Source organism: Salvia splendens, chromosome 22 (assembly GCF_004379255.2).
Source record: "Salvia splendens isolate huo1 chromosome 22, SspV2, whole genome shotgun sequence".
Lineage (NCBI taxonomy): Eukaryota > Viridiplantae > Streptophyta > Magnoliopsida > Lamiales > Lamiaceae > Salvia > Salvia splendens.
This window is the reverse complement of record NC_056053.1, coordinates 7,016,320-7,030,216: the sequence shown is the minus strand read 5'-3', so window position 1 is coordinate 7,030,216 and position 13,897 is coordinate 7,016,320. Positions and strand designations below refer to the sequence as shown.

Below are 13,897 nucleotides of genomic sequence, written 5' to 3'. Positions count from 1 at the left end.
GATCATAGGTATCGTTTACCGAATATGAAATGTTTGATTTAGAGTGAGTTGGGAGGAATGCATTTTTCTTTTTGTTATTGTTTATATTTATTATAATTAACACATATTCTTAATTATAAACGTCATTATATTCTTATTATCCTGTTTTTTAATCTATTTATCTTATAATTTTTCTTCATTATTTGAAAATCGTTTGTCCCGTGCATAGCGCGAGTGTTAACACTAGTTTAAGAAAACGCTATGGTGGAGTTTTGTCTTTTGAGAATCTCATCATAACATATTTTTTGTTTTATTTGTTTTTCAAGGATTAGATGTGCGTCTCGGTTACATATACTTCTTACGTCTGTCATTCATAGTCTCATTTTGACTCGGTACGATTTTAAAAAATTGTATGTCTGTCATTCATAGTCTCATTTTAACTCGGCACGATTTTAAAAAATTGCTTAACTTTGTAAAGAAAATTGGGAATAAGTTAGTAGAAAGGAGACTCCAGTTTTATATATTGGTTTTATAATACAATATGAGTGTAATGAATTAGGTGAATGATGCCCCTTACCTAAAATGAAAAAAAAAATCAAATACTCCCTCCGTCCCCAAAGAATATGCACTTTGGGGTTGACACGGGTTTTAATGTAAAATTGGTGAAGTAAGAGAGCGGTATAAAGAAAAAGTAAATAAAGTATTGTTAGTGGAGAATGAGTCCTACCTCATTAGAGAGAAAAAACTTTTCAAAATTAGAAAGTGCATATTCTTGTGGGACGGACTAAAAAGGAAATAAATGTATATTCTTGAGGGACGGAGGGAGTAGAATTTTAAACTATGGACATCTCAAAATAGTAATATGAAATAATATTTTACGGGTGCAAGAAAGTATTAGTTTTTTGTTTTTAATGGTTATAGTGACGATGAACTTGATGGTACTTGAAGACTTGACAGAGTTCTCCTGGATCACATCGGTTGAGACCCGCACGACTACTATTGGTTTGTACTAATAGATTAGATATTTATTTTTCTTGATTATCAAATTATATTGAACTTTCAAACGTATTTATCAGGACATCATATGTTCCTAGTTGAAATTACTCTTTTCGTCCCAAGTTACTAGCACTTTTCATTTTAGGTATTAAATTTGAGATTGATTTTTAGTGTAAATAAATTAGTATTTTAAGTTTAATAAGAAATCACTTAATACTGGATCACTTAATTGACTATAACCTACTCCATTAAATACTCTTATTCATATTTCAAATGGAAATAGTTAAGTAGTTTGAAACGAATCGAAAAAAAATGAAAAAAACATGAAACCGATGTAGTATTATTTTGTTATAACTATTTTGCTTATCCAAAAAGTTCGTCACACTCCACATCGTGATCCCTTTTCTATAATTATAAAAGCTTTCAGAAGACCAGGTCATCACATCAAAAATATAAATTCAATTTGGTTCAATTTTAGCAAATATCAGAACTGAAATCTAAACACGGCTAATGAAATGTGATCCTCTTAAAACAAAATACTAATTCCGTCCTTAAAAAAGAAATTTTTGAAACAACATGGATTTTAATGCATAACTAATAAAGTAAGAGAGACGAGAAAAAATAGATAAAATAAGAAAGAGGAAGAGAAAAAGTATTGAAATTAGTAGTATTAATTAATTATGGGGTCTACTTCCTAAAATAGAAAATTTAGAAAATTTTTATTTTTAAGGGAGAAATCAAAATGAAAATAGTTTTTATTTTTAAAGGACGAATGTATTTTTAAGACGGCAGGGACGGAGGTAGTACCAAACATCATCTACTTTTACAGTGAAAATAGATCTAAAGGAATGAAGTTCGACTCCAAATATTCATTTATATGACTAACGAAAGAAAAGTATCTTATACTGCTAAGTAAGTTGTTTGGCATGAAAAACAGTTGAAAAGAAGTGCCAAAAATGATCTACAAAGACGAATAATAATATGGTTCATAAAAGTTCATATATTACATCTTTTAATTTCTAAATGCTTCTATTTATTTACCATATGCATGCAAAAACATCTAAAAAAAACAGACACAAACAAAAGTCCTTTCCCTCAGTGACACCATAGGCAAAAAAAAATTAAAGAAATTAGGCCTCTCAACAAGTCTTGACATTTTACCTAATCCGGGAAGGGCACATCGGGATTATGCAGAGGCCACGGGCCACGCTCCGGAGGGCAAGGAGCCGGAGTTGGATGAGCGATGAAGGTCGGCACTTTCTCACCCGGCATCACCACCGAAACCTCCGTGGCCTAAGGAAATAATTGTACACCATTTACTAAAACATTAAGGTTGTCACCAACACAATCAAATAGACCTCAAGGTTCAAACTATCTATGCATTTACATGATCAATATTGCCATTTAGTTCGAAATTCCCAAGAAATTATATCAATACACGCAAATATATAACAAGTGTGAATCTATGATCCGAATTCCAACTTCCAACCTAGACACTTCAACAAAGATCTCGATGTGAATGACACGAGCAACTGGAATGTAAACGAAAGCAAAGAAGAACAAGGGAATTACGTGGTTCGGCCTTTGCAAGCCTACGTCCACGGGAGGGAATGAATAGAGTTTATTTATGAAGGATTATATAACACTCACACTCTATCACAATCCCAGAACTGAGATACAACACGACCTACTTACAAGAATCGCTTGATCACAATCAGATTACAAAGAAGAAACTCGACTTCCAAAATGAGTGTTGTAGTTGAATGAATGAATTATTCAGCTTGAGAGAAACTGACTCCTTTATACTTCATAGAGCTCATCACAACTGCTTGCCCAAGCTAACTGATTCCATACCTTGAATCTTGAAGCCTTGAGCTCTTTAGCTACGGTCAATAACCAAACTTACTGAAATAACTGCCGCAGCCATGCATTCATGCATCATTATTCAACCTTTATTCCTAACAAATCTCCACCTAGGTTGAACAATGATTACCAATCCTCTATCCCATTTATCTCTGAACCACAGACATCAAATCCAAGCAATGAGAAAATTTGGACACCGGCAGAACCTTAGTCAACATGTCCGCGGGGTTATCCTCTGTCCCTATCTTCTGAATCTTCACCTCTCCTTTTCTCACTTCATCTCTGACAAAGTGCAATCTCACATCTATGTGTTTACTCCGTTCATGAAACACTTGATGCTTCGAAAAGCTAATTGCACTGCTGCTATCACAATGTATCTTGATAGCTTTCTGCTGCAGTCCAAAATCATTTAAGATTCCTTTCATCCAGAAGCTTTCCTTGACTGCCTCCGCAAGTGCAATATATTCAGCCTCCGTTGTTGACAAAGCTACCACAGATTGCAATCCAGATTTCCATGAAACTGCAGAGCCATACAAGGTGAATACATAACATGTCTGTGACTTCCTTTTGTCATAGTTTGTGGCGAAATCAGAGTCACAAAATCCCATAGCAGCATCCTTTGTTAAGTCATACCTCTTCCTGTATAAAATCCCAACACTCCCAGATCCTTTAAGATATCTCAAGATCCACTTTAGAGCTTGCCAATGGATCTTACCCGGATCTGCCATATATCTGCTCACACAGCTTATGGCATGAGCTATATCAGGTCTTGTGCACACCATAGTGTACATCGCGCTCCCCACTATGTTGGCAAAAGGCAGGTTACTCATTTCTTTCACCTCTTCTTCAGTTTTAGGCTTCTGCTCCTAGCTTAGCTTGAAATGTGGGCCAAGAGGAGTCATGACTGTTCTTGAGTCATCCATTTGGAACTTCTTCAAGACTTTATTGATATACTCTTGTTGTGTTAGCCACAATGTTCCCTTCCTCCTATCCCTGATGATATCCATTCCCAATATCCTACTTGCATTGCCCAAATCCTTCATCTCAAAACATGCGCTTAAGTCTGACTTTATATTGTCAATCTCATGCATATCTGAACATGCAATGAGCATGTCATCCACATAGAGAAGGAGATATGCTACTGCTCTTCCATCCTTCTTCTTCATGTAAACGCAGCTGTCATAATTTGATCTACTGAAGCCAATAAGCAGCATGTGCTCATCAAATTTCTTATTCCATTGCCGGCTGCTTTGCTTCAATCCGTAGAGGCTCCTTTTCAAAAGACAAACTTTATTCTCATTTCTCGGCTCTATAAAACCCTCTGGCTGTTCCATGTAAATACTTTCCTCCAACTCACCATGAAGAAATGCCGTTTTTACATCCATTTGCTGTAGTTCCCAATCATTTTGACATACAATGGCCATCAAAATCCTAATGGAGCTGTGCTTCACCACAGGGGAGAATACTTCGTTGTAGTCTATGCCCTCTTTCTGAGTATATCCCTTAGCAACAAGCCAAGCCTTATGCCTCACTTTATTCCCAAGAGCAACTTCAATCTTTCTCTTGAAAATCCACTTGCAACCAATCAATTTCTGGAGCTTAGTTCTCTCAACCAGAATCCATGTGCTATTCTTAATGAGTGAATCGATCCCTTCTTTCATTGCCTTCACCCATTTAGTTCTCTCACTACTCTTCAATGCCTCTTTGTAATTTTGTGGCTCTGAGCAATCAATTCCCTCAGCCACACAGAGAGCATATTAGACCAAGCTGGAGTTGCTGTATCTGACTGGTGGAGCAACTACTCTTCTCTGTCTGTCTCTAGCAAGTTGGTAGTTTCTGAGGTCATCTCCTTGTTGATTTGGTTGAGTATCTGGTCCCATTTGAGACTCTTCATTTCCATCAGACTCTACATCAGAATCTGATCCATTCTTATCAAGAAGCTCCACCTCCACTGATGTGCTATCTTTAGCAGACTCATTTTGTGAACTCAACTCAATATAGGGCATCTCTCTTTCTCTAAAAGTCACATCTCTGCTGATTATAACTCTGTTATTCCCAGGCTCCATCGACCACAGCCTATATCCTTTCACTCCCCTTTGATAGCCTAGCATAGCACATTTTATTGCTCTAGCTTCAAGCTTGCTTCTCCTGATGTGAGAGTAGGGTTTACACCCGAATGGTTTTAGCCTTGCATAATCTCCATGAGAGCCAAACCATCTAAAATCAGGAGTGTCCATGTTGATGGCTGAAGATGGACATTTATTGAGCAAATTTACAGCAGTTGCAGTAGCCTCTCCCCAAAACCTTTTCTGCATCCCAGAGCTTGCTAACATGCATCTTACTCTTTCTAGGATAGTTCGGTTAGCTCTCTCAGCCACACCATTTTGCTGAGGATTGTTGGGCACCGTTCTATGCCTCTTAACTCCCTTCATTTTACAGAAATCATCAAACTCATGCAATAGAAACTCAAGTCCATTATCTGTCCTAAGGCATCTTAGTGATGTTTTCTTTTCCACTTCTACCTCAGTGCACCACTCTCTGAACTTATCAAAAGTTTCTGACTTTTCTTTCATGAAGTAAATCCATATCTTTCTAGAAAAATCATCAATGAAGGTCAAGAAATACCTGCATCCTCCAATTGTTGGAACTGGGGAGGGACCCCATATGTCACTATGTGAGTAATCCAGAGGCAGCTTTGATGTGTGTTTCCCAACACCATAAGACAGCTTCTTGCTCTTGCCCATAACACATTCCTCACAATGCTTCAATCCAGTAGAGACTTCAGTGCTTATTACACCCTTCTTTGCAAGAATTTTCAGACCAGCCTCTGAGACATGCCCAAGCCGAAGATGCCATAGATCAAGATCTGTGTTGGTGACTGCATTTGCACCTCCACTTACCACCTGAGCTTGCATATAGTATAGATTTCTTTTCCTCAAAGCAGTGATGGCAACCTTTGAGTCTTTGATGACTTTCATTACTCCACCAGAGGATACAAACGAGTACCCCTTCTGCTCAAGTACTCCAAGAGATATCAAATTTCTCTTGATGTGTGGGATGAATCTTACTTTTGATAGAATTCTTGTCGAACCATCTGCCATTCTCAGTTTGATGCTTCCAACACCAGCTATCTTGCATTCCTGATCATTCCCTAGAAGCACAACTCCCTCAGATTCTTGCAGATCCTCAAACCACTCAATGTGAGAACTCATGTGGAAGCTACACCCACTATCCATGATCCACACGTTTCTGATGTCTTCATCTGCAATATTTAGTGCTTCTGCGGTTTGAACTTCCTCTACCATATCTGTTGTATTGTGTGCAGCTTGTTGCCCTTGTTGTTTTCTCTGCAAGACAAAACAATTCTTCTTGATATGGCCTGGCTTTTTGCAGTAATGGCAAGACCTTGTCTCCTTTTCCTCCATAGGCTTCTGTTTCCAAGGTTTGTTCTTCTTCACAAACTTCTTCTTGCCAGATTTCTTGAAGTCTTCCTTGATATTCAGACCCTCTGATGCCGGATCATTGGGCCTTGATGAAACCTTCTGAAATTCCTTCATTTTCAAGGCAGAGTGCACCTCCTCATATGTCACCTTGGACTCTCTTCCAAGAAGGATAGCATCCTTAAATTGCTCGAAGCTTTTAGGCAGGGAGTTGAGGAGCATGAGTGCTTTGTCCTCATCTTTGATATTCTCATCGATGTTCTCCAAGTCATCCACATACATAGCAAGTTCCTCGAGTTGCTCACTGATGGTTCTTGACTCAGTGAATTTGAAAGTAAATAGCCGCTGCTTCAAGAGAAGTCTGTTGGAGAGGGATTTCATCATATACAATGACTCCAGTTTCTTCCAAACACCAGATGCAGTTTCTTCCCTTGAGATTTCTCTCAACACTCGATCGTTTAGGCTCAAGATCAAGGTTGAATAAGCCTTATCTTGCTGTTCTTGAAATTTGGGATCAACCTTTTCTACCTCAGTGATCGTCTCCTTCTTCAATATCTCCCATAAACCCTGCTGCATGAGCACAACTTTCATTTTGAGCCTCCATAGCCCAAAATCATTAGTTCCCGTGAACTTCTCAAGATCAAACTTGGCTGTAGACATTCTGTTGAATATCAGATGCGCAGCAGCCCAAATCAGCTATCAAGATTCGGTGATCTTCCCAAGAAAACCTCCCAAGCTTTCCTTCTTCGCCGATTGCCCGTTCCCACAGACGGCGCCAATTTGTGAATCTATAATCCGAATTCCAACTTCCAACCGAGACACTTCAACAAAGATCTCGATGTGAATGACACGAGCAATTGGAATGTAAACGAAAGCAAAGAAGAACAAGGGAATTACGTGGTTCGGCCTTTGCAAGCCAACGTCCACGGGGGGGAATGAATAGAGTTTATTTATGAAGGATTATACAACACTCACACTCTATCATAATCCCAGAACTGAGATACAACACGACCTACTCACAAGAATCGCTTGATCACTATCAGATTACAAAGAAGAAACTCGACTTCCAAAATGAGTGTTGTAGTTGAATGAATGAATTATTCACCTTGAGAGAAACTGATTCCTTTATACTTCATAGAGTTCATCACAACTGCTTGCCCAAGCTAACTGATTCCATACCTTGAATCTTGACGCCTTGAGCTCTTTAGCAACGGTCATTAACCAAACTTACTGAAATAACCGCCGCAGCCATGCATTCATGCATCATTATTCAACCTTTATTCCTAACAACAAGATTACAAGTACAAAATGATGTGTGAGGAAGAAAATCACAACAAATTGAAGAATCAATTAGTCCAAGATGTTCTATAATACTAAGACAACTATAAGGCCATTCGCAATGGGGCGGACGATGGCACGCCCGATGGCGCGCATCGTCCGCGCCCGCCATCGTCCGCCCCATTGCGGGTGCGTGACATAGGCCGCGGACGATCGTCGCGCCCTATACTAAGGGCGCGGAGTATAGCGCGGACGATGTCCATCGTCCGCGCCATCGTCTGCCCCATTGCGGCCTACGTGGACGATGGCCGCGGACGATAGGCCATCGGCCGCGCCATTGTCCGCCCCACTGTGGGCTACGCGGATGATGGTCGCGGACGATGGCACGCGTTTTTTATTTTCTATTTAAATCTCATTTCTGGTGTGCTCCAATCACGGTGGGCAATTGTGAAAGGGCCGGCTCGTTCCTGGTACAAGGAAGTCATCGCCGATGTCATATATGCGTGCATAATCATGCACAACATGATAGTCGAGAATGAAGGCGGAAGCATCACCGACTGGAATGAAGATGACCGTGCATCTAGCTCGTCCGGCACGTCGACCGAGACACCCGATAGAGGGTTACCGTTAGGCTTCAATGATGTTCTATCTAGACAGGCCTCAATGCGCAACCAACAGGATCATGTTCAGCTCATGAGCTACATGATTGAAGAAGTGTGGGCTCGTAACCGCCGTCGCTGAGTTTGCGTTTTTTTAATTCGCATTGTAATGTATTAATTTTTATTAAATGAAATGAAGTTTTTGAAATTCGTATTTTAATTTATTAGTTTTTTTAAATTCGTATGAAATTTGTAAATATTAAAAAAATGATGATGTGGCGCGCCATAGGGCGCCTCTTAGGGCGCCCCACTGCAGGTGGGGAGGTAGGAGGATAAAACTGATGACGTGGCGCACCATAGGGCGCACCTTAGGGCGCCCCACTGCTGATGCCCTTGATATTTTAGGATAAGCCAACAACATAAACAAAAGCAAAGTGTTATCCTAATCTCAACAACCAGCAATTAGCAACCACATACAACTAAGACTGTCTCAGTGTCTGTATCATTCTCCAATTACAAACAAAGTCCAAATAAGATTAAACAAAGTCTCCATAGAAAGAAACAATTGAATTTAAAGCCATGGTAGCCTGTCCCCGGAACAAGGAAGGGGCGATCATGAGTACGTGATCGAGGAATAGAATAGAGAGGTCACATACGACAACGCGAGGCTTATCCCCGTTCAAGAACTATAAAAGCGGTAGGGACCAATAAACCACCAAACTTGCAGATGGGGCCATTTTATAAGCTAACATATTCAAAGAGGACTCCTCATTGTACTAGAATCACATGGTCAAGCACATGAAATTAATTTTGATTCTAAGAAAATGTGAGCTTTATGACATGAAAAACAACAATTAAAACACAAAGTTCCATTGTTTAATTACTTGTCTGCATATGCCCCATCTTTATGCTGCAGGATTTAATCTTTCAACAATGTTGGTACTCGTGTAGCTTCTTAGTAAGATTGGGGATATTTATAGGTTCAGATTAAGATGAATTCTCAACAACAACATTAAAGTTGTTTATAGTTAAAAGAATAAAAGTTCCTAAATACTTTATTTAATAGTATCCCCATCGGTTCACCATTTAAAAAATTATTTTGTTATTTTGGGTTGTTCCCGAATTAAAGAACTACCCCCTCCGTCCCAACTTAAGAGTTCTATTTTGTCATTTCCGTCCGTCCCAACTTAAGAGTCATATTTCACTTTTACCATAAATGGTAAGTAAACCCCACATTCCATCAACTTATTCCACTCACATTTTATTAAAAGTAATATATATAAGTGAGACTCATATTTCACTAACTTATTCAACTCACTTTTCTTACATTTCTTAAAACTCATGCCCTAACTAATTAGGACTCTTAAGTTAGGACGGATGGAGTATTTACTTTTTTCCACTTTTAATATTGTGATCCACATTTCACAAACTTTTTACACTCACAATTCATTACAAAACTAATGCTCCCTCCGTCCCTCTGAAGATGATCTACTTTCATTTTTTATTTATCCTAACCATGGTGATTCATTACTACAAATGGAAATTTTTTTATCTCTATTATATTCCATCTCTCTTATTTTATTTCTTCGCTTAACATGCAAAATAAAGTTGCATAAATGCTCGTGCCGCCCAATGAAAGGGTCATCATTGAGACAGAGAGAGTATGAAAAATTGGTCCCACATTTCATTAACTTCTTCTTTTACTTTTCTTTACAAAATCAAATAATTTCTTTAAACTCGTGCGAGTCAAAATGACTCTATTAGAAATGGGCCACTCTATTAGAAATGGGTCACTCACCCGTTGAAAGGCCTTATAAGGGGTGAGTGGCTCATTTCTAATATGGTATCAGAGCGGGCCCAAGTTGATGATGAATTTTATCTCTTCTCTTGCCTACCCACATGATGGAAGTTCGGTGTGTCATTTCGGCCCACACGTGAGGGGGCGTGTTAAAACTCTTAAATCTTGTCTTACATCGACTTGGTGATGATCCTAGCTCATCTATATAAGTATGGAAAACTCTCCCCTTATAAAGCCTTTTAAGGAATGAGTGGACCATTTCTAATAGACTCTTTAAACTATGGATGGAAGGAGTAATTAACTGTGCAAGCAATAAAAGTACTATGTAAATAATTTGAAGGAAAAATTAATTAATAGTTAACTCACTTTGTGAGATGGGTAGTAGCCGAGCTTAGCTTTGAAAGCAGCAACATGATTCTGGGCTTCAACAACGGAGCTCCGGCGGCGGCGGCGCGACGGCGAGAGCTCCGGCGAGGTGGTTCGGAGGAATTTCTCGAAAATGGCTATGAGAAGAAACATGGAGACGAGAATGGCGGTGGCGATGAAGCCGAAAGAAACTGCATTCACGGAGTTGTCGAAGTGAGCCCAGTGGTCGTCTTTCGGTTGGTTCAGCGGCGGCGGCCCTTCTCCTTCGCCGCCCATATACGTTGAAGCCCTTTTTCCAAGATTAGATTTTTAAGCGAGAGTTAATGATGAATGGAGTTTTTAACGTAATCGAAATTTCTTGTTGGAGATGGAGAGAGATGAAGAAGCTATTGATATGAGAGATGTATTGGTTAAACTTGATTATGTCGTTCCTTTGTATCTGTCATTGCTACACGTAGTCTAACCTCATACTGTTTGGATTCAAGATGAAAACAGTTTAAATGAGAGACTAAAGATTATAGAGATACTCTCTCCCAGAAGCCAGGATTTGACGTGGAGGAGCAAAAATATATTTATAAATAAGTACTGAAAAGGGCATTTAAAGGAGAATATAAAATAAAATTTTAAATTTGTAAAAAATTACCATTGGTATAAACTTTTGAGGGACAAATGCCCCACCAACCATCCATGTAAATCCGCCCCTGCTCTCTCCGTCCACGAATAAGTCAACATTTTACATGACACGGATTTAAAAAATATTAATAATAATTGGGTGGAAAAGGTTAGTAGAAGGTGATTCTTACTGTTATCCTATATTAATTTTACAATAAAATATGAGTGGCAAAAAGTAAGTGGAAGTGAGATCCATTATCAAAAATGTTAAAAAGTAAATGAGACTTTTATTGGTGGACAGAGGAAATGGCAAAACGGAACGTTTATTGGTGGATGGAGGGAGTAAGAATTAAGCCGATAATAGTTACAACTTACCCGAACTTATTGCATATATCCAAGGATAGAGGGATGTAAATCGGGCAATCCAACAGTTTTGAGTCAGCCCTACTTGGAATGCGAGTTAATCATGTACGGGCTAATCAAGTTGGAAAATTTCAATCCTGATCTTATATGTTCGTGTGCCGGGCTAGCTCACCAGGCTGATACGTAATGATGAAAATTAGGCACATTATAAATTGTAAAACATTTAATAATGATAGTTTTGAGTATATGATTGGATTCAAACATGACTAAATACTTCATCTGTCCCATAATAGATGTCATATTTGGATGAAGGCACGAGATTTAAAGAGAAGTTTTGTGAGTTAAGTGGAGAGAGAAAATATATTTTCATATTAATGTAGAGAGAACTTTAAAAAAAATGAAATTCAATATTTTTTGTGAAATAAATTAAAAAGGAAAGTTTGACATATACTTTGAGACACATAGAGTACTAATTTATGATTTGTACAAATAAAATAAAACATAAATATATTTAAAGAAATTTAAAGTATAAGTATTTTAAAATTCAAATATTTTTATAATAAGTTTGAATACTAATTCATTAATCTATTATTATATTAAAAAATATAATAAATATGTATATTAAATACAAAATGGATGGTTGTTTTTTTTATAATTAGTTATATTTTACTCCCTCTCTCCATTTTTAAAATATATAAATTCTTTTTTTGGGTTTGTTTCCTAGTAAATAGAAACTTTTCATTTTAGAAAATGGCACAATCCACTATTACTAATTTCACTACATTTTCTCTTCATCTCTCTTACCTTATCAATTTTGTATTAGAATTCATATCGTTTCTAAAGTTCCTATATTTAGAAAACGGAGAGAGTACAAATCATCACTAAAGTATCGAATTAGTTGTCAAATATATTGGAAGAATAATTAAAAGTTAAACTTAGGTCTAACCCACTAGGCCAACCCTATTCCAGTTGTGAGCTATTCAAATTGTGATTTTATCGGGTTGTAAATTTTTAACCCAAACCCTCTAAATTTAGCGGGCTATTCTGATCAGCCCATGGGTTTCAGGTAGCACTAAAATCTTTAGGTAGGTTTTCGATCTACCAAAGACTTCTTGACCCTCCTCATGTTGTTGCCAACACTAATATCTCTACAAACTAGGAAATCAAACAAATACCAAAATAATTAAGGAATTTAGGAAACCCTAATTTATAGAAGGGAAAGAAATTAATCTAATTAATTCCAACTATGTATGCATCGTTCCTCGTTTCTTCAGATTGATCTGTCCTCAAATCATGAATAGTATTCCTTGTCGCAACCAAAATACTTCTTCACGATTCAACTTAATAAATTGTCTTGTTTCGGCCCTCTAACATGCAAGTTAAGTATATACTATAACTTTTGTAACTGAATCTTAAGACATCTCGTGCGCAACTTGAAAGACTAGGGCATATCATTGAACCTTTCTTCTTGGTTCGATCTATCTCTCTACTTAATAGCTCGAACTCTGGAATGACACATGGTATTGATTTCTTTGTTAGTTCCACGAGAGGTGGAATTAATACTATCGCAACATGAGTACGAATCAGAAGTATCGTTGTCAGTGCCAAAATTAGGACTGAAGATTGTAACTCTGGCATGGAATCGATTCTGAATATGAAATATATGTACTGAACTTCTCTGAGGCTTCGATAGGTTGATTTTTGGTACGTATTTTCGATCACTTTCTATGTGTTTAATGGGTTTATTTGTATGTGTAGATGCATTGGTGGCATGGATTTGGTGTGATATTGGTAAGGATGAGTGAGAGCGCATGAAGTAGAGAAGTGGAAGAAGGGTAGTGCAGTTGTGAAGGCGGATCTAATTGTTCCATATTGCCCAAGTTTGCCAATCTGTGGATCTACAATAAACAAATGAAGGGATTTCTAGCTTGCGGAAGAGGGAAAAGTTACTTCTTGAAGAGCGCGCTACATACTTATATGTGTCGTGCATGTGGTACCGTTCTAGGATTGGAGGAGTATTTAAGGAAAATGTGATGTGAATCGTGTTAATGTTGCACAACAGAAATATGCAAAAAGCAAACGGATCCCTACGGATCTATTTAGGTGATTATGAGCATAAAATCGTTTTATGTGTAAAATACATAGATCTATGAATATATCACATATATTTACACACGAAGGCAAATTAAATTAGATAAGAATATGTGCCTTTTGATTTGCACCTTCTCCACGTATCGTAACTCTACTTTGAATCTTCTACATATTGCCAAACTTATGTGCATCCATTTGCATAGGCAAATCTCAAATTAAACGTATGTGAATTGATGGTAATGAGGACAAGAACCTATATCTAGTGAAGAAGAATACAAAAGAATTCCATTTCTTCCATGAATTAGGAGAGAACCGAAAATTTCTGTCTCACACAAAAGTGTTGCTGCCTCTCTACTCTCTACACTCTAGGGTTTCTCTTTAATGTGGAGGTTATATTTCTATCTTCATTCCATCCCTATTTATAGAGTTGAATATGGGCTAGGTTAGAGTTCCATGGAGGTTGAACTTGAGCTAACCCATTGAATATGTCTTAATTAAATTAATTACATCCA

The 13,897-nt window shown here is 37.8% G+C and overlaps 1 protein-coding gene across 1 annotated transcript; it reads right to left on the bottom strand.

The window, feature by feature from the left end:
* Window positions 1–2,073: 2,073 nt before the first annotated feature.
* Window positions 2,074–10,751, bottom strand: LOC121787053. The gene is made up of 2 exons (XM_042185662.1): window positions 10,320–10,751; window positions 2,074–2,268 (listed from the first exon to the last, which is right to left on the bottom strand). The coding sequence occupies exons 1-2, from the start codon at window positions 10,593–10,595 to the stop codon at window positions 2,137–2,139; spliced, it is 408 nt and encodes a 135-aa protein (XP_042041596.1). The 5' UTR covers window positions 10,596–10,751; the 3' UTR covers window positions 2,074–2,136.
* Between the last annotated feature and the right edge of the window lie 3,146 nt (window positions 10,752–13,897).